We start from the raw sequence: 21,316 nt of genomic DNA on the forward strand, positions 1-21,316 counted from the left end.
TGAAATAAAATAAACATTGAAATAAAATAACATTGAAATAAAATAATGCATTATATTTTTCTAGAAATATTATTTATTATTTCATAACAATATTCCAAAATCAACAATTGTAAAAAAAGCGAAAATTATTGTGCATCAAATCACCGCATGATTATCAAAAAAATATTTTTTATAATTTTCATTCGAAATATTATAATCAAGCAATATGTTTTTCAAACTATATGAACATCTAACAAGAATTAATAATGCTGTATATAATCAATATTACGCTTATATAGCTTAGCTATACATATACATCATTAATTTTTTATTTGCATATTCTATATTAATGTGTAATTATATTCTGTGTAGAAATGTATGCTCATTTACACCAATTAATCGATGAATCAAGATTAGCCCTTTTATAATTAGACTAGTTTGCACACATAAGAGATTCTCATTAATCTTATGATAGAACATTCCATTTCGATTCTTTTTATTAAAATGCCGATAATAATTAAATTTTATTATTAGGCTGTAAATATTTTATGTGTTTTTGTTTATGCAAACTTATAAATATTAAATAGGATAATTATTCTCATACTCATAAAACATTTTTTTCTTTAATTCATGATAGAATCTATTATTAATATTTTATCATGTTTAAAATATAAAAATAATATCATTATAAGCAATTATGATTCATTAATAAATTCATCGATGTTGGTGCAATAATTTCAATTTAATCCCGCTGTATCATGATCTCATATTCAGGATATGCAATTTCAACACCTCCATATGGTATGTAGCACACACTATGTGAAGGTTGCACTTTGCCAATTGTTATAGAGCCTTCATGTTGTACACGTCCGACATAAAGTGGCTCTCCATCTTCTGTTTCGCCACCAGGAATTGCATTGTGAGGAATATTATTCCCAGTTGTTGGTACCCATACAGGATTACAATCACAGAGAACCTAGAATCAAATCATTGTTTTTATATTATAATTTTTATAATTTTTTTAAGAAGAATATCAATTGGTATGAATTTAATCGTTATATTTTACCTGATAATCATTCTTTAGATGTTCCTCTCCACCCCAAGCTACATAACAAATTGTATCTCCTAACTTCACTTTGCCAGGAAGAAGAGCACCCTCATGATAGGCTCTGCCCACGTACAAATCATTCCCATCAATATCTTTCCCTCCTTGGACTGCAGATGGTGGAATTATTCCACCAGATGCTTCACACCAACAAAATTTTCCTATATCTACTACTCCTTCCACTGGTGGAGCTGTTGGATTCACGTCTATAAGCAAATGTAATAAAAATAAATATATTAGCATTTTATAAATGATCAGAAATTATTTTTTTTATGAGATTAATAGAAAACATCAGATAATACTATTTAATTGTTAATTTTTTTTGTTAAAATTTTTTTCTATTTCATTTTATTTTTGTCAAATAAATAAAGATTTATCTCATTTTATGTTGAACAATACTATTGATAAGCAAAAAATAAAATATAATTTTATAAAAACAAATTTTAGAAACATGCTTTTTCACATATCTTTGATTAAATGCAATATTTCATGCTTCATATATTTTTTATTAAAAAATATTTATGATATTAATATTTATAATTATAATACATGTAAAAATTTTCAGAATATATATTTATAATATTTCAATATACAGAATATTATAAATAGATTAATAAGATGAATCATAATAAAAAAAAATATTCATATGAATGAAAAATGTTATGAGATATAGAGTGAGATTCAATTTTAAAAAAAATTTAAAGAATAATATAAAAGATAATAATGCAATGATCTCCATATAATATTGTTCATAGTTATATATAATTTAATAATATAACTGTAAAATAATATAACTTGTATGTATATATAATTATGTATGTATATATAATATACATGATTATAAATATAAAAATTTAATAATATATTAAATATCAGATGATATCAGATTTTATCCATAAGAGTATATTTATTGCATATTAGAAATCTATAATAGGACTTAATAATTGATAAACATATATTGCATATATATTCAATGTAATATTTAATAAATCATCTTATAAAATAATGCCTCAAGCACGTGACACAGTGAATATGTTAATACTTTAACAACCGGACATGACAATTGACATGTTAACTGAATTAAATAAGCATTTTTAATGCGTAGGAAACTTTAATGCATAGACAAGTATAAAATGAAGTTAATATTCAATGTATTGTTACATCATAAAGATCATTTATAAAAATCATTCATAAAAATAATAATAAATATAAGTATACAATAGTTTTGTGAAATCTATAGAATAATTGTTTAGTTATTAAAAATAAATGTCTTAATTTTATTGTTTCTCTAAACGAATTTCTACAATGTTAAATCCCAAACAAAAACAATTTTATCATTCAATGATCCCAAGATCTATTAAACAAGAAAGAAGCAAATACATATAAAGTAAAAAAATAATAATAATTGCAATAATAATTAGATAGAATTACTTAAGAAATTAATTTATGCTTGAATATCATAATAATATAAAAAAAATCATAATAATACAAGTTAAAACAAAATAAAAATCACATAAAATATATATTTATCTAAATATTCATATTTGTTTACTATAAGACAATTTCATTTTTTGCAATAAATATGAAAATAATAAAGAATAGACTTCAATTACTCAGAATTCTACATTCTAAGTGATTTGACAATCAATAATTTTTATCATTAAGAATAGAATTGAAGTGAAGGAGAAAAGCAAAAAAGAAGCAGAAAAAAAGAAACCAGGAAAAAAACAAATATTTAACAAGCAAATTACTTTGATAATTGGGAGCCGTAGGGGATGGATACAGTGTAGTTTGAAGTTTCCATTTGCCGGTTGCTCCCCAACCGGTACGCACACCCACGTAGCTCACACCAATTGGTGTAGGATCCTGCCATTCCATGATCACAGAACCACTAAGACTACCAACTCTGACCATGATGCGACCGTCAAGCCAACAAATCGCGAACTTCTTTGTTTCATTCTCGTTCAGAAGATTTGGTGTATTTACACGCACCTGTCGGTGCAAAAGTTAATGTTTTTACACCCAGGAAACAGGATATTGATTTAACCCAAAATTTGTACTCTAATTTTTTAACATCTTTTTATTCTTAATTTTAATGCCTGATATGGCTTATATATATTTAATATTTTGTATGGCAAATATATATATGTTAAATATATAATATAAAAATTTTTTTGTATGATCTAATTTTAATATAAATATATTTTTAATTTTGGTAAAATAAGACAAAAAATAAAAATAATCTATCAATATAAATAATTTTATGTTTTATCAATTTCGAACCTTATCAGGTTGTTTGCAATCATATCTGATGACGGATGCTGTATTTTCCCAGCCTCCAAGGATGATTTCATACATAGGACTCGAGTCGCCTTTTTTGTTGGTCAGAGCAATATGCGCGTTACTTTTAGCTCTCACTTCAATAAGAACCGAGCCACTCCTTATATTATGAAACTTGTAGACTAATTCATTCTTTGTTGACAAGGAGCCACGTCCTTATGAAAAACAAAATATTTAATTTTTACTTAAAATTTTAGAATTAATTTTTTCTTCTTATTTATATATTTTCAAAATTCCAATTTCTTTTTATTCATAGAGTGAAGAAAGAATTAATTAATAATTAATAATTTTTATAAAAATTATAAAGAAAATTATAATTATGAAATATTTTTATTTTTGACAATTAATTTTTAAAATAACTTTTACCTAATAAAATTATATATCAGTTACTTCAATTGTAAGTTCAATTTAAGTTAAAGTGGTTTTGGTCATATTAAAGTAAGATGTAAGCGTGACAAAATATGTGATCTAGGATTTCGTTCTCGTGCATGTGCCCGTTTTTAAATGGTATTCATTTTCAAAAAAAAGTTTGTATTTAATTTGTAAGAGGCAAAGGAAAAACGTGCTAGGATTAAACACATTCGAGCATAACTAAAAATCTATTAAAGAAAACTAATACAAATAGTTTCTCAGCAGACTATATATTTTACGTACAACGATCGTGACCACCTACACATATGGCTGTATGGACGACGATGCATTAAAATCCACTCGAAATCCAATAAAATATCAACAAGAAAATTATATTAATAAATTGAGAATAGTAATTTACTTATATTCCACATATATAATTTAATAAAAATTTTTAATTTATCAAGTATTTTTTCCAAGCAAAATAATTATAATATGCGATTTTTATTTTAAGTAAGATTTATAAAAATAATTACTTCTATTGATATTATTATAAAATAATATTATCTATAAAACTATTTCTAAATGTAAATTACTATAAATTTTTAACATACTAATGAAAAAAAATATGTTTAAAAACATAGAGTACATGATGAGAAAAGAAAATAATTTTACCTTCGATTAACCATTCACCAGAAGCACCCCAACCAGTGCATACTCCAAAGTAACCGATTCCGAATGGTTCTGGATCGGCATACGTGAGGAATGCACTTGGTTCATCTTCTTTACCTATTGATAGAACACCATCATTCCATCTGAAAGAATTAAAAAGAATATCATTAGATATTATAAAACATTTATTCATTTTAAATTAAAAATTAAAAATTATTTTAAAAAATATGATAAAAAAATTAAAAGATATAAAATTATTAAATACGAAATTGTTCTTAACAATAAAATTATCTTTAATATTCACCTTATCCAAAATCCACGCATTTCATCTGCACTAAGAATGCCAGGTGTATCTACTTCAGCAACATCAGGCTTTGTTCTATTTTTACGAATTACGGATTTGCTGTTGCTCCAACCACCAATGAAGACCTATAATATTAATATATATTATGCATTTGATTATTTCTTCAAATAATAGTAGCATAATAAGAATATTTTTTAGCGATTCTTACTTCATACATAGGTTCTCCCTCTTGAGGACCCGTCGTAAGAGCGATATGAGCATCATTTGGGGCTTTTATCCGGAATTGAAGTTGTCCACTCGCAACAGGATAGAAATTGTATTCTAATTTATCTTCTGTGGAAAGTGCTAAAAAAAAAGATGAAATAAATTTTTAATTATTTATATACATCAAAATTTTTATGAATCAATATTTATATATATTATTATAATTTTTATATATTATTATACATTTCAGAACTTATTTATATTTATTTTATATATATTTTATATATATTTTAATGATAATTAAGAACTTTTATAACAATTCTAATAAAAATTTAATTAAATAATATTAGATAATAAAATATTTTAAAAATTCAATTCAGTTAAGATTTTGAGATTTTTTCTAACGAAAAAGAAGAAAACTAGTGTTCAGACATCTGGACGCCAGTCATTCCATACAGACGCTGATGTAATGAACGAAAGTAGGGCATTGCAGGATTTGTACCGATCAATATATCGTGCACATAATAAGTCTAAATCATATAAAGTTCCTTGATTATAAGTCATTTTTAATGATCTTAACATGGTCATCGAAAAAAAAAATCAATGTTAATTTTTCTAATTCAAAAACTAAACATTAAAATATATTTATATAACATGAAGGAAGTATAATATATGAAAAAATTAAAAATATTTTATCACTAATCTTAACTATTTTTTATATTTAATATGATTTTTATTCATTATTTAATTTCATTAAAATTCATATTAATTAAAAATTAAAAAATTCATATTAAGGAAAAAAATAAATTTTCAGTTTTCTATTTTGACATTATTAATAATAATGTTTTGTTTACCTTGTTTTTTTTTAATGAAAATTAAACGATTTTAATCATAATCAATAACTATAACGACTTTAATCATAATCAATAACTATAATTTTAAAATCGTTTTCTTCATTTTTTTTTACATACATCGCTAGCTATAAATGATCTTATCGCATGATCATAAACTCAATTTGTTCCTGACGTATTAAATCAAAAAACAGTTTTCACATCTTATGTCTGCAATTTAATATTTTATTTTTTAAATAACAGAAATTCCTTAACAGTCAGTTTCCACCTGTTCTTAAATTATAGATTATTGTGCTTAATAAAGTACACCTGTTTTATCTTTGTAATATATTCAAAAGGAATATCTTGAGCCTTAAAAATAACTTTTTTAAAACTAATAATTATTGTCATTAATGTCGAACAAAATGTTTCTTTAAATTATTTTTAATATTCTGAAGATATATAAAAAAATTGAACTTAATTAAATCATTATTATAATATTTTTTTCGGCAATTTGAACATTATTTACTAATTATTTATTTTATTAATTGTTTGATTAAAAATTTTGATTATTTACTATTAAATTTATTATATTGAAAATTTACCTGGTAACTTGAGCAATGATATCAATTGAAATCCGAAATCTGTGAAAATTAATGCTAATACAAATGTTTCTGTCAGATGATTCCGCAAAAATGCGGATTTGAAAACCGCGCACATTTTACATTTGTTGGAATCCATCAGCACTAATAAATTATTATATTAAATAGTTCATTAATTATCACACTTAAAATTCTTGACTTCATAACATTTCAATTAAAATAATATTCCAATATATAATTGTTATTAATAAATAATAAATATTAATTTATATTATTCTAATAATATAATTAACCTAATTAAATTGCACAATTATTTTTTAATTGAGTATGGACAAATTTCATTTTAAAGATTTTCAATTATTTTTTATTCGAATTTTAAATACTTGAATATTTTTCATGACATTTTGATAGCGCGCCTGTTGTTTGTACTAAAAATACGTCACAATACAGTTATAGCACATTTCTGAACGCTTACTAGACACGAAATGTCTGTCGACAGTAAAGTTCTAAAATGCATAATAATGATGTATAGACATATATGTATAGACATATAAAATAATATATGTGTAGATATATAAAATAATCACTATTAATCACAATTTGCATTTTTTATTCATTAAAATATTTTATAATACACACAACAAAATTTTGCTGAACGTATGCAACATTTATAAATAGTGGCATGTGTCATGGAAACTGTGATATCATCATAAAATAATAAAAAAAAAAATTATCAACAATTCAAAATTTATCAATTTTTATATATATATATATATATATATCATGGATCAAGATCATTTATTTTTTTCAAATAATAATTTATATTTAATATATAATTTTAATATATATTTCAATAAAATTTATTAATTATTTCAGGATTAAAATACTTTTTTTTAATTCTTAATTTTTTCATAATTTATATAATAATATTATATAATAATGTTATTTCTATAAAAGGATTAAAACGATTAAGAATAATAGAAATTTTATTATTATCATTTAAATTATAAATGTTATCGTGCTGATGTCATTAGTATTTCGATGCGCTTACTTCATATTACGGTACTTTAGTCATGAACTATCATGTCATTGGTCAAAGAAACTACCTTCATTGCAATATATTTATGTTATTTGTGTTATAATGAGTCATAAGATATGAAGAATATCTCTTTCAAACATAAAAAAATAAAAAAAAATATATATATAATAAAATAAATTGTTTTTAAAAAATTATATTATATGAAATATTTTTCTTTTTTTTTTCTCATTTATAAATTTGAATATATAATAATATCATTTTTCAATTAATTTAATTAGATTTATTAAATTGATTTATATTAAATTGATTAAAATAACAAATATATTGTAAAAGTATGTTTGCAATTAACATAACAATGTAAAAATTAGAGTTATTTTCCATTTCGCAATAAGAATTATTTGCTATTTATCATACATATACATATACATATATATATATATATTAACATTTTATGAACGTAAGTATTTTGATATATTATAGGAAATATATATACAATTTTTTTATTAACTTTTTGTGTGTCATATCTTTAATGAATGTAAATCATGTTCTGCAATTTCATTTATGTTCCATCATAAGATTTAGTCGTATCTAGCAATCCTACTACCTGTTTCACTGTCATTGACCTCGCATAGCAACTCTTCCTTTGCCAACAAAGTAAGTCGCAGTGTCTAACAGTCTAATATAAAAAATATGTTTAACTTAAAAACTGTTAAAATTAAATAATTAATTATATCTTTAAAAAATCGAAGTTTTTGTACATTTTTCTTATATTTGAAAAACTTATAATAAATTTTCTTTATTTTCTTTTAATAAAAAAATTATACTAGAAAAAATTTTAATAGCAAAATGTAATGATATATTATACAATAAATGTAATAACATAATTATAAATGGAAATATATTCCTCTAAGTAATTAAAGTTCAATTTGTATATATTATATAAATTTTAAAAAATAAACAAAGGTTTTCACAAGAAATAGTAGAAATATAAGTTGCGTAATACAAAAGATCCTATAGAAATGATGTAATATCAAAATTATAATTTTATCATCTCTATATAACAGTTCTGTTATATTTTTCCTGCTATAAAAAAAGTTTGTCAAAAAACAAAAAATCGTTTCTTTGTTTATATTTTGAATACTGAGACATAAAATAATGTATTCTATATAGAAAAATGAAATATTGTTTCATATTTTACAAGATTCAAAAAATCTAGATTAAGTAAGGACATTTTTATTTTTTAATGAAAATAGCATGAAGTATAAATTTGTGAAATCTTACAACTAATAAGAAAGCCGGCCGGCTGACTTGTCAAACCGGCGCGACTACATTCATATATTCTATTTAATTAGATACTAGAAAAGAGATTATGTATATGTATATATAAATTTTCAAAATATTTTTTTCTTTTTAACAATTCTATCAATAATTTATCAATAAGTTACAATTATTACTTTATCTATTTATTACTTTAATCGATACTCTCGAAAGTTTTTTTATGTATATTTGAGAGGATCATAATTTTATATTTATTTTTCTTTTTTTTTTTTTTTACCGTGATACATTACAAATTTAATATTTAATTTGATCGATAAAAATGAATAATTTTTTGGAAAATTTTAATCATATTTATGTTTTTTTTCTTAAAATATTGTCTTAAAGTTTAATAATTTATTGAATTAATATAATTATTTTATTAATATATTAAATGCTACAATTAAATGTTATAATATCTAAAAATAAATTTTGAAATCATAATAATATTTTATATAGAAATAAAATATAGAAAGAATATAAAAAGAAATATAAAAAAAATTCAATATTTTATAAGTATCTTATATCTTATATCTTTACAAATGTCTTATATTATAAGTATCTTTTTTATAATAATTACTAATTTGATAAGTAGTTTGATAATAAAATATTATTTCAAACAGATATTTCAATATTTTTTAATTGATTTTAATACAAAGAAAGAATGAAATTTTTATAAATTACTTTTATAAATTTCATAAAAATAAAATTGAATAAATATAGAATATTTCTATATATATTTATATTTTAATAATAATTATATTAAATTATTTATTCAAATAACACTTACATTTATCTTTAATGTTTTCCATATTATTTACAATTATAAACATAAAATAAAATATTTAAAATATTAATGAATAATGATTATACAAATTTCATATCAAAATGAATTAATCATCATTATAACTAATTAATTTTATTTATTTACATATAAAAAAAAATAAATTTTAACATTCACTTAAAGAATATAAATTATAATAAATTATATAAAAATGTACTTACAAATAGCCATTCTGTTCTGAATAACAATGAAAATTTTTTTTACACGGGAGGAACAACTTTCTCGATACGAAGGTTCAATTTGTACTGCGACGAACACATCATTTTAGCGCTTTACGAAGGTAAGTAGTTTGCGCATGCGCACTATAAATCTTTAGATGCAAAATTTTCATGGCAATAATTTACGAATGATAATTAAGTTGCAATGAATTAAATTATTAAATTATATTTTTTTCAGATACAAAATGTTAAAAAAATATTTAGAATTTTATATATATTATATTATATATTTATTTTACATTTTTTATAATAAATCCAAATTATTTTATTGTATTATATTATATATATTTTTTAATATTATATATATATATATAATTTTATTAATTAGGTAAAGAGAATAAAAAAAAACACAAAGTAGAAAAAAGACAAAGATAGGATAAAAATTATTTGCATCATCTTCAGAGTACTTATTTATCTTAATCTTAGAAATTAACATTATCTAAGAAGAACAAATAGTGAAAAAAAAATAAAAATAATATAAAAATATGGAAATCATTTATTTTTAGAATGCTATAAATGAAACTAACATTATAGAGTCTTATATTTAGTTTGTGATTTAAAATAATGATAATTTTTATTCTATCTTATCCTATCTTTGATATCTTTCATATTTAACAGATGGTGCTAATAATTAATTCTTATTCTTGGTTTTTTTTTGTTTGTTTTAAATTTATTTACGATATTTTGAAGATGACCGAGATTTTATAATTTTTATCTTTATCAATACAAAATATAAGACATCAATTGAATATACGTTTTTTATTTCTCTTATTTTAAAAAGAATGTTTTACCAAATTTTAATAGTCATTAATAATTTTAGTAATTGACTTAAAATAAATCTAATAATAATAATAATAATAATAATGTTAATAATTTATTATTTTTTATATAGAAAGATATATCTTTTTTTGTGATTACATTATTATGATTTATATTACATGAATTAATAATTAAGAAAATACTTATATATTTAAAAATAAAAATTTTCTTGAAAATTCACATACACAATAATTACATATCTAAAAAAAATTATAAACAATGAAATAACATTATGCTTTTCCAATACCAACTAGTTCTTTAATTTGAGTTATTAAATGATTATTATATAATTTATAATCCATTGGAGATACACCAAGACATGTTGCTCTTAATCTATTCTCATCCTGTAAATAATTAAATATATTAATAATTATAAAATTTATAAAAAATTATTGAAATTATATTATGATAACATACGCCAAAAACTTCTACTTTTACTCTTATTTTAAATATAAAACTTTTGAATGTTGCTTCACTAAATTTTTCAGAGTAAGCATCAATATCATTTTCTTTTAATTCTCCTAATTCTTGTGCTGTACTACTTAATATTTTTTCTGCTTCATCATTAAATGCTGTGACCCATTGGTTATCTGTCCAATCAGCCAAACTTATCTAGAAAATTATTAAATAGATTATTTAAAATTATTTTCTATACTTAATTATTAAATGAACAATTAAAATATTTAATTATTAATTAAATGAACAAAAAAAAATTCACTTACATTTGCAAGTAAACGATATCTATAGTTAGGATATTCTTTATCACATTTTTCGCATCTATACATGTCATTTGCTTGATCTACTAACTATAAAATTTGATTGAATAATAAATTTTATTATAATTATAAAAGTGTATATAAAATAATTACCTTTTTTTTACAATTTTCAGAAGGACAAGCTTTATATATAGCATTTTCCATGCGTATCATATTAAGAGTTGCTTTTACTGTATATATATCAGAATTTTTATAACCCAATTCCATATCCTTTGCTTCCTGAAATGTTATCCATAATTCACTTACTCCAGTTGTATTTCCAAATGGTTTCGAAAGTGATGTAGCTTCTTCATTGCGACCCATTGTATTAAACCAACCTCGTAACCTAATTAAAATAAAAAGTAGAATTATTTTATATGTATATATGAAATAATATAATTTTTTTTATAACAATATTTCTTTTAAAGATTCATAATTTTATAACCTATGTGCTGCTGGAAGATCTGGATCAATTTGAAGAACTGTTGAACTAAGAGTAGATAAGTTCTTTCCTCCATTGAATTCGGTAATACGTGCTCCTTTTACAGCTAAAACTGGATTACTACTTCCATCAAATTCTTCAGCTTGTGATCCCCATAATGTAAGTGTTACCTAACAATTTATTTAATTGTTATATTATTTGAATTATAATAAATTCTTTAATCATGTAATGAAATTTTTACCATAGTATTACTTTCATCAACTAGATTGACGTCTCGTTTTCTTAATTCTCTACCTGAATTTCGTGATGTTAATATTTGTAAATCTCCAGAGTTTTTTACAATGCCCAGAATATCTATAACAAACGAATTATGATTAATATAATATAAATTATATTTATTTCAATTTAATTTTTACCCATTATATCATTTTGTTCCTTTTTATTTATGTCATTTATTGACACAAAATCAAATTGTAAAGATGGAATATCATCTCCACTATCATGGCATGGAATAATTTCTGAATCACCAATTAAAGTCATCTCATAATCATTTTTCAAATTATTGAATTGCTTATTTGCTGGTTTTAAAGTTGCTCTGGAAATATAATACACTTTCCCAATCTATAACAAATATAATAAGATTTTCAAAGATAATTTTTGAAAAATTTAAATTTAAATAATAATTATATATAATAATTACCTCAAGTATATCATAGAATTTATCACATTCATTTCTGAATGCTGTACATCTAATTTCTCCACTTTCATCTATAAGATCCATGGAAAATAATTTTCCTTCACCACGTGAATTACTCCATGTTCTGATATTAGACTTACTAACAACTCGTGCTTTTATTACCCATCTGCATAAATAATTGTTCAAGATATTATGAAATAATAATATATAATATATTATGAATATATAATAATATAATATATTATGAAATAATAATAACACTAAAACAAAAATAATTGAACATACCTGTTTTGATAAGGACTCAATGCAACAATTGGTGTTGTTGATATGTTATTAGTAGAAGATTGTTGCATATTATGATTTGGCTTTAAATTAGCTGAAAATAATTTTAATTAGCTTAGAAAATTAAAATATTATAATAATAAAGATAATTTTTATTAAAATAATGCTCAATTAAATTTCTTTAAGATTGACTTGGTTAAATGTTGAATTCAATAGAATCTCATCAATAAATAAAAAAAGAAAATAAATAACATGAGCAAAAAAATAGATGCACATAAAAGAAATATGGGCAAAAAAATTTATTTTGCTTCCTTTTACTTTCTTTTTTAATCTATTTTCTTATCTTTATCAAGCTATGCTTAAATCAATTTCTAGAATAAAAATATTACTCTGCTCCTGAGAATTTCATTATTGGCTTCCAAATATATAACATTTAATGTGATTTTTTTAATAATTAATTAATTTATTAATTTATATTACTCTGTTGTTGAGGAACTGATTGTACAGATTGTACAGATTGTGCTTGTGGTTTAGAATCATTATCAGCTTCAGCATTTGTGGGATTTCCAATTTTATGTCCAACTTCATCACCAGGAACTTTCAAATCAATATTTAATATCACCATTACTCGTCTGAAATTCAATAATTTCTTTTTATTTATTTTATTAAATGAATAATGAAATAAAATTACATCAAATGAAAAATATTAAATACTTATTACATACTTTTGTTTGCCAGCATTATTTACCATGCTTATAGCATATCTATTTATTTGACAAATAGAAAATTCTGTTAATATGTTATCCGTTATCATTGAATTTAATTGAGTGGCTAACATTGTGAATGAATTTACTCGTTTTCCATCAGATACAAGAAGTCTGTAACGTTCTCCACTACTTGAACTAGATAATTTTTTATGACCCTATAAAATAATAATATAATTATCACATTTATATTGAAATATTTTATTTTAACATTAAATTATATTAAATAAATTATTTACCAATATTTGTAATACTGGTTTATCAACATCGATACCATTCATAATTTTCTAAAATTAAATAGAACTTATTATCATAATTAAATATTAATTATAAAACAAAATAATTATAAAATATAAATATGTTGAAACTTACGTCTAATGCTCCTTCAGTAAGTGAATACATTTTATGCAATAATGAAAATAATGAATAATAAAATATCAAATAAAATTAACGATTTTTCTTAAGAAATGTTTCTTAAGTTAATATTTTTTACACAATAATGCAAATGTTTCCTGCAATTTCTTCGTGTTATATTAACTAAGAATATATAAAATTAAGATGCTAGTAAAATATATGTCTAGTTTTCATTAAATAAAACTTCTTCATATCAATTCCAATCTTTATTTCAAACAGAAAATTACTAGAAATCACTATACAAAAGTTCGTTCTGGAAGGATAAACTAGACGTTTTTTGTTTTGTGACGAAGAAATTCATTCTACCTCGTGCTTGGTTTATAGGAAAACCATTTTGCGGGTATTACGGATTCAAATAGTAAAAAGGACGATAGTAATAATAATTAAAATGAATGGAATTATAAGAAATACATTGCGTTCATCGATAATTAAAAATTTATTTTCAACAATGTCAAGTAAAGGAATTACATGTAATCAATTAAGAACACTATGGAATGTTTCTCGACAAACTCAAATTACATCTATTGTTCCGATAAAATTATTTAAACATCAAAATGTTTTTTGTAATTACAATTGTTGCAGGAATTCTCACTCAAAAGGTATATTTAATGTATCGTAATTTATTTTATCATTTTATAAGTAATCGTATATTTATAAGGATATTTTTAAGTATATTTTTCGATATACATATGTATATTAATAGTATATTATAATTATATATTATTATATTATATACATTTTATTATTATCATTAATATAAAGTTCATATTTTTAATTTTTAATTGATATTGAAATATTTTTAATATATTATTATCTTTCTGCTTTATTATAATTTTTTATTTATTAGCTGAAAAGGAGCTTGTGGAATTCTTAGCAGAAGAAATTATAGCAGAAAAGAAGGCCCAAAAACTAAAAACTATTCCCACTGAATTAGATGGATTCAAAGTATCACTTGATGGTGCAGATGTTAATTTAGAAAAGAAGCAAGATAATGAAATGTAAAAAAAAAATATTTATCATACTAAAATAATATTAAATTACAAAACATGAATTATTTTGTATAAAAAATATATTTTTTTTACTTTATTAATTATTTTTTTTTATAGAATCAGGATTTCATTTAATATAAATCATACAGTTGATTCTGAATCTGAACCTAATATTGAAATGACAAATGATAATCCAGATATTGGTGATATGAAAAGTAAACCATCTTTCACAATAGATATAATAAGAGGAAATCAAACTCTTGGATTCACTTGTTCTTTTAATAATGAACCTGGTGCATCAGGTGCCAATGAAAGCTACAGTCAGTAATATAATAAATATATTATACAATAACATACTAATATGCATTATTATATAATTAGAAATGAATATGTTCTTCATACAGATATTATTTAATTTCAGATGATATTTTTGGTATAGATGAAATCACTTTATATACAGGAGAACATACTGACAAAGTATATGCTGTTGCAGGTGAAATTATTGATGGGGTAAGTAATATATTATTAAAGTTGGTTATATATTTGTAATAAGTAAACCAAGGAATTGAGTACAAATTGGAATATTCACTAACCAATTTGATAATTAATCTTTGGAAAAACAAAACATTCTCAGAATATAGAATCATTTTATCATTGATAAAATTAATTATTTGAGAATTAACAGTAATTTTTTATATATTTTTATGATTAGTTTAATGCTGTTTTTTTACATTTATGTATAAAAATACAATATTTGTTTCAGTATCTATATGATTTATTGATGAACTATCTTGAAGAAAAAGGCGTTTCAAATGAATTTGCAGAAAAATTAATTGATCTTAGTACAAGTTATGAACATACAGCATATGTTAGTTTATTAGAAGGTCTTTCAAAATTCACATCTGGAAAGTAATGTTCGTAACTTCTATTATATTTATAATTTACTAGGTATAGAATACGTTTATATAAAAATATGTTTATAATAAATGTATGTAATATTCTAATATGCTCTTTTTGTCGAAAAAAATTTTCTTTTTTGAAAATAAAAATTACATGTCACATCCATATCATTGTATTATATGCCATTAATAATTTTTTAATAAAAATAAATTTCTTATATTAATATTTTTTTAAATTTTATTAAAACTAGAATTTATTTTTATAAAAAATTAATAATTCTATGAGTTATATTCGCATAATATAAGACAATATTATATATAAAATTAAATTAGAAAAATAATAATATTGAAATTTAGTTTTAATGAATACATTATATGTACTAACTGTACTGAAAAATTTCGTAAAAGTGATCGAGTTCAATGAAATAATGGCGTAAGTAACCAGATGGTTTGGATGTGCGGATTTCAAAGTATCGTCGATTTTATAAACTATTTCGACGATTAAGAGAAATGTCGAACCGTGATCCGGATAATTTAATAACCACAAACGATGAAAATTTCGATTATTTATTTAAGATAGTGCTTATTGGTGATTGTGGTACAGGAAAAACATGTGTTGTTCAAAGATTTCGATCTGGTACATTTATCGAAAGACATGGAAATACAATTGGTGTAGACTTTTCCATGAAAACTATACTAATTGATGACAAGAAAGTTAAGGTATGTTTATTTGATCTATGATCAATAAAATATTATTTCTTTATTTTTTTAATATTTAACCTAAAAATTATTTATAAATAAATTTTCGAAAGATTTAATATTTTTTTAAAATAAAATTATTTGAAAACTTGTAATTTTAATTTTTTCATCTTAAAAGTAAGTTTTCTTAAACGATATGTATTATATTATAATAATTTATTAGTTTAATATACGATATATAAAATAAATTTAAAAAAAATTTGAATTATTTTATACAAATAATATTGTCTCATAAATTTAATAATGTTAATGTTATAAAATATATGATGTATATAATATATACTATTAAAAATATTGTAATAGTTACAAATATGGGATACAGCTGGCCAAGAGAGATTTCGTACAATAACTCAAAGTTATTATAGATCTGCTAATGGTGTTATTGTTGGTATGTAAAAAATATAACTTTTATTTTTCATTTAATCATAGATCATTAAAATAAAATATATTTCAGTTTATGATATTACAAAAAGATCTACATTCTTAAGTTTACAACATTGGGTTGAAGAAGTACGAAGGTATACTTCATCGCATGTATTATTAATTTTAATTGGTGAGATTCATTCATTTTTTTTTTAAATTATAATCTATATGTTAATTATTAACAAATGAAAATCCTATAGGTAACAAATGTGATTTAGAAAGTCTTAGAGAAGTTGAAAAAGGTGAAGCAGAAGCTCTTTGTCAATATCTTCCTGAAGTATTACAAGTAGTAGAAACATCAGCCAAAGAAAATACCAATATAGATTCCATATTTTTTTATCTGGCATCTGAGCTTAAAGTAAACATTTACTTTTTATATAATATATAATGTATAATATAAATATTTCAAATATTTAAATCATATTATAAATTATATTAAAGAATAAATTTTTTTTTTAGAGACGATATGAAAATCGCCAAATAAATGCTAATGAAGATGAAGTTGTTAGACTTGGTGCAAGTAGAAAATTGTCTTCCTGTTCAAGCTGCTCATATAAAATATTTTAAGTAATGATTTTTAAACAAGTGGTATACATATCTTTTTTAAATTTAAATTTGTATATAAAATGAAAAAGAATAATGTACAATATTTTTCTAACTATTCAAATAATGTGATATTAAAAAAAATGAGTTGATAATGACAAAATAGTAATAATTATGGTACTAAGCCAGTATTTTGTGACTATTTAATTATAGAATCACAACACATTATGGATTTGTATTAATTTCGAAAATTATTACTACTTTTAGAATTATTAGAGATTTAAGATTGAATATTTTAAATGTATACATTTGTAAATATAAATGCTTAGCTTTGATAATTTGATATAATAATGATAATTATGTACTTCAACTATTTATAAATAGCAAAATATCATGCTTATATTTATTTTTAATGAAAAAATGAATCTCAATGAGCACAAATAATATATATTTTTTTAAATAAAAGAAATGTTATTCTATTATTTTGTAATATTATTACAATATTATAATTACTAAAATGTAAATAATGTTGCATCTATTGTATAATTAAAATAAATAAAATATACATAACAAAATTAATATGAAAATAAATATTAAACAATATATTAAATAATAATTATTATTTATTAACATTTATATAGACATTGTCAAATAAATATGCACTTGTAAATTACAATATATATTCTAGAAACTTCCCTTTTTTAATAAAATATATAAAAAAAATTTAATATTTTGTTACAATTATCTTTAACTTATATGCATCAACAAATATATAACAAATATGTAACATATTGAATAATTTTTTTTATATGCAATTTGTTTTATTTTTGGTATATTTTGGTATATTATTTTATATGTACATATTCTCCTATGTACATGTATATACACACGCATATATATAATGTAACTTTATGAAAAAAAATTTATTATTAAGGCACTTTTTAATATGTGCATAAAAACTATACATGCTATATAAGATACTATAAGAAATGTGTGTGTGTGTGTGTGTGTGTGTAAATTTAATATTTTATTATTGCTTTTTTAATATTTATAGAATTAATAGATTAATATTAAAAAATATATACTACATAGGAATATTTTTTTAAAGAACTTTTCATATAAATTAGCATAATGTATTGTTATTTATTTCCATATTAATATTCAATATGAAGCACAATGATTATAGTTTTTTTTACTAAAAAAAATTTAAAAGATATAATAATATATTAAAAATTGTGATAAATAAATATACAAAAAGATATATTTTTATAAAAGTAATTAATATATATTATATAAATTATATTAATCAAATCTTAATATTTATAAAAAGATTAAAAATTATATATTTAAAAGATTTAAAAATAATATATTTTTAATTTTTAGTATTATTGATGCAGCTTTTTTATACTATAAAAACATGTTTAATGAAAATATTTTATTATAATTATGCATCATTTTTTTTTTTTTTTGATTTAGTAATTTTAATCTTAATTTTTTTGTTGTTTTGTATTAAGTTAAAATTAATAAGTAAATAGTAAAGATTAACAGAAATTTCATACTCTATTGTAAGTTCTTCTATATTTTTCGTCCACTTGTACAAGATAATAGGTTCCAGGAAATAAATTTTTAATGTTACTTTGAGGAATATATGGTACAGTGTGACAATTCTGTTCACGTAACTCTAACACTTTTGTATAATCAGCTGGAGAGACTTTTTGACGAGCATCGAGTTGTTGTTTAATATAAGAAAGTGAAGAAGTAATTTTCTCTAAATCAGATTTTTCATTATAATCTTTTGTTATTGTTATTGAATACATGGTGGAACAAAATCCTGAACCATATGAAAATATACCCACTTTGGTTCCTGCTAATTCTTTTACAGATTTATTAATTAATAAAGAAGCTAATCCACTGTATACAGATGGGGTATACATATTTCCTACTTGACTTGGTATCATTAAAGAAGGTTGTGTCTTTTGCATAAAAATATTTTTACTTAAATTTATAAATGCTTTCTCAATATCTTTATTGAGATAAGTTTCCTCAAGTTTAATACCATGAAATTTTTCTAATTCTGGATATTTTTTGGATATTTCCTCTTTAGATGTATTCAAAAAATCAATAAAGGCTAATCTAGCTAATGATTTTTGTACTAATTTACAATATGGAGAATGAAACAAAAATGAATCAAAATTATCTAAAGTCACATTATGATTGTATTTATCTATCACCTTTTTACGATAAGTCTGGTAACAAGTATCCAATGCACTAAGATAACATTGAATTGATAATTGTCCATCTACAATAGGGTAGTCAGACTTTAAGTTTGGCTTATAAAAATCATATACATGTTTCATACATGATGATCTCACTCCACGATCAATTATTAAAGGTGCATTTGGTCCAATTACCATTGCTATTGCTCCAGCACCACCAGTTGGTCTAGCACTTCCATTTGAATATACGGCATTGTCACCAGCAACAACTAAAGCTAATCTGCCATCCCAAGCACTGCTTTCTATCCAAGATACAGCATTTAAAAGAGCAGCAGTACCTCCATAGCAAGCATTAGTTGTATCAATTCCTTCTATGTCCGTACAATTATATGGTTCAAATAATTGCATAAGAACAGTTTTAACTGATTTGCTTTTGTCTATTATGGTTTCAGTTCCAACTTCTAATCTTCCGATATCTTCAGGTTTTATATCATATCTATCCATTAATCGTTGTACAACTGTTAAACATAAAGAGTTAATATCTTCACGGTCATTACAAAAACCCATTTTACATTGGCCTAAGCCAATAGTATATTTTCCAGCAGAAACACCATCAAACTGTTCTAATTCCGTTTGATCAACATATTGAGCAGGAAAGTATACTTCCAATGCTTTAATACCAACATTTTTTGGCCACATGATTAATTTATTTAAAATATTTTATCATATATTATATTTTCTGTAATCTATATTAATATTTTTATGAAATAATCTCTAAAAAATAATCTTTAATATTTTATGTGCATAACAATATACAGAAAAGATATATATTTGAAAATACACGTGATGCCGGTTATTGATCATACACTGAGGAACTCGTGTTTTTAATATTATTATATAATATTTTCTTAGCACTTAATTCTGTAATCTTGAGAAAATAGTAAGAATATTTTCAAAAATTTTAATATTGATGATTTTAAATTTATAACTTTTAAATAAGAAAATATATGTTTCAAGAACAGATATGTTACTATTACAAACAGATCCAATGATGAATTCAGGTTAGAAGTGAAACTCGACAGGTGAAAATTACGGTCACTTCCTATTAAAACTCGTTTAACCCTTCTTCTCAGCTATAGGTCTGTCTTACTAATCAGTTTTCTTAAGAAACTAAATTCCAAACAAAATCTTATCGAATTACTACTCCCTAATCAACTAGTCGTATTGCTACTTGGAGGGGATAATAAATTCACTCGATTCTTTTTACGAATATATTATATAAATGCTTATTGACTTTGTAATTTAAAATTTTGAATTTGAAAGAAATATTGCAAAGAATTTAATCTTTTTTTTATAATCTTTGAATACAATAAACTTTGTAATAAAAAGAAAAATGTACAATTGTAATATCAAAAACGATTTTAAAATATAATTTCCATAATAAAGAAATATAATATAATGTAATTCGAATATGAATATAAATATAATATAATTTCTATTTTAATATTTTTT

At 21.8% G+C, this 21,316-nt stretch overlaps 5 protein-coding genes across 6 annotated transcripts; 2 read left to right on the plus strand and 3 right to left on the minus strand.

Annotated features, from left to right (window-relative positions):
- Positions 1-61: 61 nt before the first annotated feature.
- Positions 62-9,857, minus strand: LOC102675334. 2 transcript variants are annotated; one of them, XM_006621793.1, is made up of 8 exons: positions 9,746-9,857; positions 4,960-5,096; positions 4,752-4,876; positions 4,451-4,590; positions 3,368-3,579; positions 2,836-3,076; positions 1,046-1,290; positions 62-955 (listed from the first exon to the last, which is right to left on the minus strand). In XM_006621793.1, exons 1-8 carry the CDS (start codon positions 9,753-9,755, stop codon positions 722-724), a joined length of 1,344 nt encoding a protein of 447 aa, XP_006621856.1. In that variant the 5' UTR covers positions 9,756-9,857; the 3' UTR covers positions 62-721. The 2 variants fall into 2 exon arrangements, with proteins under 2 accessions (XP_006621856.1, XP_006621855.1); XM_006621792.2 differs by lacking the exon at positions 9,746-9,857 and adding an exon at positions 6,391-6,543.
- A 797-nt stretch (positions 9,858-10,654) lies between these two features.
- On the minus strand, positions 10,655-14,158 carry LOC102676066 (replication protein A 70 kDa DNA-binding subunit). Its single transcript, XM_006621798.1, has 13 exons — positions 13,934-14,158; positions 13,801-13,848; positions 13,523-13,719; positions 13,278-13,429; positions 12,801-12,891; positions 12,519-12,681; positions 12,235-12,439; positions 12,060-12,172; positions 11,822-11,988; positions 11,491-11,722; positions 11,344-11,427; positions 11,039-11,233; positions 10,655-10,965 (listed from the first exon to the last, which is right to left on the minus strand). The coding sequence occupies exons 1-13, from the start codon at positions 13,961-13,963 to the stop codon at positions 10,852-10,854; spliced, it is 1,791 nt and encodes a 596-aa protein (XP_006621861.1). The 5' UTR covers positions 13,964-14,158; the 3' UTR covers positions 10,655-10,851.
- A 40-nt stretch (positions 14,159-14,198) lies between these two features.
- Positions 14,199-16,087, plus strand: LOC102675924 (complement component 1 Q subcomponent-binding protein, mitochondrial). Its single transcript, XM_006621797.2, has 5 exons — positions 14,199-14,574; positions 14,823-14,973; positions 15,082-15,284; positions 15,386-15,474; positions 15,728-16,087. The coding sequence occupies exons 1-5, from the start codon at positions 14,364-14,366 to the stop codon at positions 15,875-15,877; spliced, it is 804 nt and encodes a 267-aa protein (XP_006621860.1). The 5' UTR covers positions 14,199-14,363; the 3' UTR covers positions 15,878-16,087.
- Positions 16,088-16,246: 159 nt separating this feature from the next.
- Positions 16,247-17,679, plus strand: LOC102675787 (ras-related protein Rab-43). Its single transcript, XM_006621796.2, has 5 exons — positions 16,247-16,583; positions 16,926-17,010; positions 17,077-17,175; positions 17,246-17,403; positions 17,505-17,679. The coding sequence occupies exons 1-5, from the start codon at positions 16,374-16,376 to the stop codon at positions 17,610-17,612; spliced, it is 660 nt and encodes a 219-aa protein (XP_006621859.1). The 5' UTR covers positions 16,247-16,373; the 3' UTR covers positions 17,613-17,679.
- A 1,460-nt stretch (positions 17,680-19,139) lies between these two features.
- Positions 19,140-21,119, minus strand: LOC102675658 (hydroxymethylglutaryl-CoA synthase 1). The gene has a single exon (XM_006621795.2). The coding sequence runs from the start codon at positions 20,501-20,503 to the stop codon at positions 19,142-19,144; it is 1,362 nt and encodes a 453-aa protein (XP_006621858.1). The 5' UTR covers positions 20,504-21,119; the 3' UTR covers positions 19,140-19,141.
- Positions 21,120-21,316: the final 197 nt, after the last annotated feature.

The sequence above is a fragment of the Apis dorsata genome, unplaced genomic scaffold (assembly GCF_000469605.1).
Source record: "Apis dorsata unplaced genomic scaffold, Apis dorsata 1.3 scaffold_638, whole genome shotgun sequence".
Taxonomy (NCBI): domain Eukaryota; kingdom Metazoa; phylum Arthropoda; class Insecta; order Hymenoptera; family Apidae; genus Apis; species Apis dorsata.

What these genes read in the sequence shown, in the direction of transcription:
- LOC102675334 (XM_006621792.2), bottom strand. Translation starts at nt 6,526, where the DNA reads ATGGATTCCAACAAATGTAAAATGTGCGCGGTTTTCAAATCCGCATTT. An exon ending in ATGCGTGGATTTTGGATAAG is followed by an intron (nt 4,591 to 4,751) that starts GTGAATATTAAA and finishes TAATTCTTTCAG; the next exon opens with ATGGAATGATGGTGTTCTAT. An exon ending in ATTGCAAACAACCTGATAAG is followed by an intron (nt 3,077 to 3,367) that starts GTTCGAAATTGA and finishes TTGCACCGACAG; the next exon opens with GTGCGTGTAAATACACCAAA.
- LOC102676066 (XM_006621798.1), bottom strand. Translation starts at nt 13,963, where the DNA reads ATGTATTCACTTACTGAAGGAGCATTAGAC. An exon ending in AACCAGTATTACAAATATTG is followed by an intron (nt 13,720 to 13,800) that starts GTAAATAATTTA and finishes ATTATTTTATAG; the next exon opens with GGTCATAAAAAATTATCTAG. An exon ending in GATCTTCCAGCAGCACATAG is followed by an intron (nt 11,723 to 11,821) that starts GTTATAAAATTA and finishes TATTTTAATTAG; the next exon opens with GTTACGAGGTTGGTTTAATA.
- LOC102675924 (XM_006621797.2), top strand. Translation starts at nt 14,364, where the DNA reads ATGAATGGAATTATAAGAAATACATTGCGTTCATCGATAATTAAAAAT. An exon ending in AAGAAGCAAGATAATGAAAT is followed by an intron (nt 14,974 to 15,081) that starts GTAAAAAAAAAA and finishes TTTTTTTTATAG; the next exon opens with AATCAGGATTTCATTTAATA. An exon ending in CAGGTGAAATTATTGATGGG is followed by an intron (nt 15,475 to 15,727) that starts GTAAGTAATATA and finishes TATTTGTTTCAG; the next exon opens with TATCTATATGATTTATTGAT.
- LOC102675787 (XM_006621796.2), top strand. Translation starts at nt 16,374, where the DNA reads ATGTCGAACCGTGATCCGGATAATTTAATAACCACAAACGATGAAAAT. An exon ending in TGCTAATGGTGTTATTGTTG is followed by an intron (nt 17,011 to 17,076) that starts GTATGTAAAAAA and finishes AATATATTTCAG; the next exon opens with TTTATGATATTACAAAAAGA. An exon ending in TGTATTATTAATTTTAATTG is followed by an intron (nt 17,176 to 17,245) that starts GTGAGATTCATT and finishes AAAATCCTATAG; the next exon opens with GTAACAAATGTGATTTAGAA.
- LOC102675658 (XM_006621795.2), bottom strand. Translation starts at nt 20,503, where the DNA reads ATGTGGCCAAAAAATGTTGGTATTAAAGCATTGGAAGTATACTTTCCT.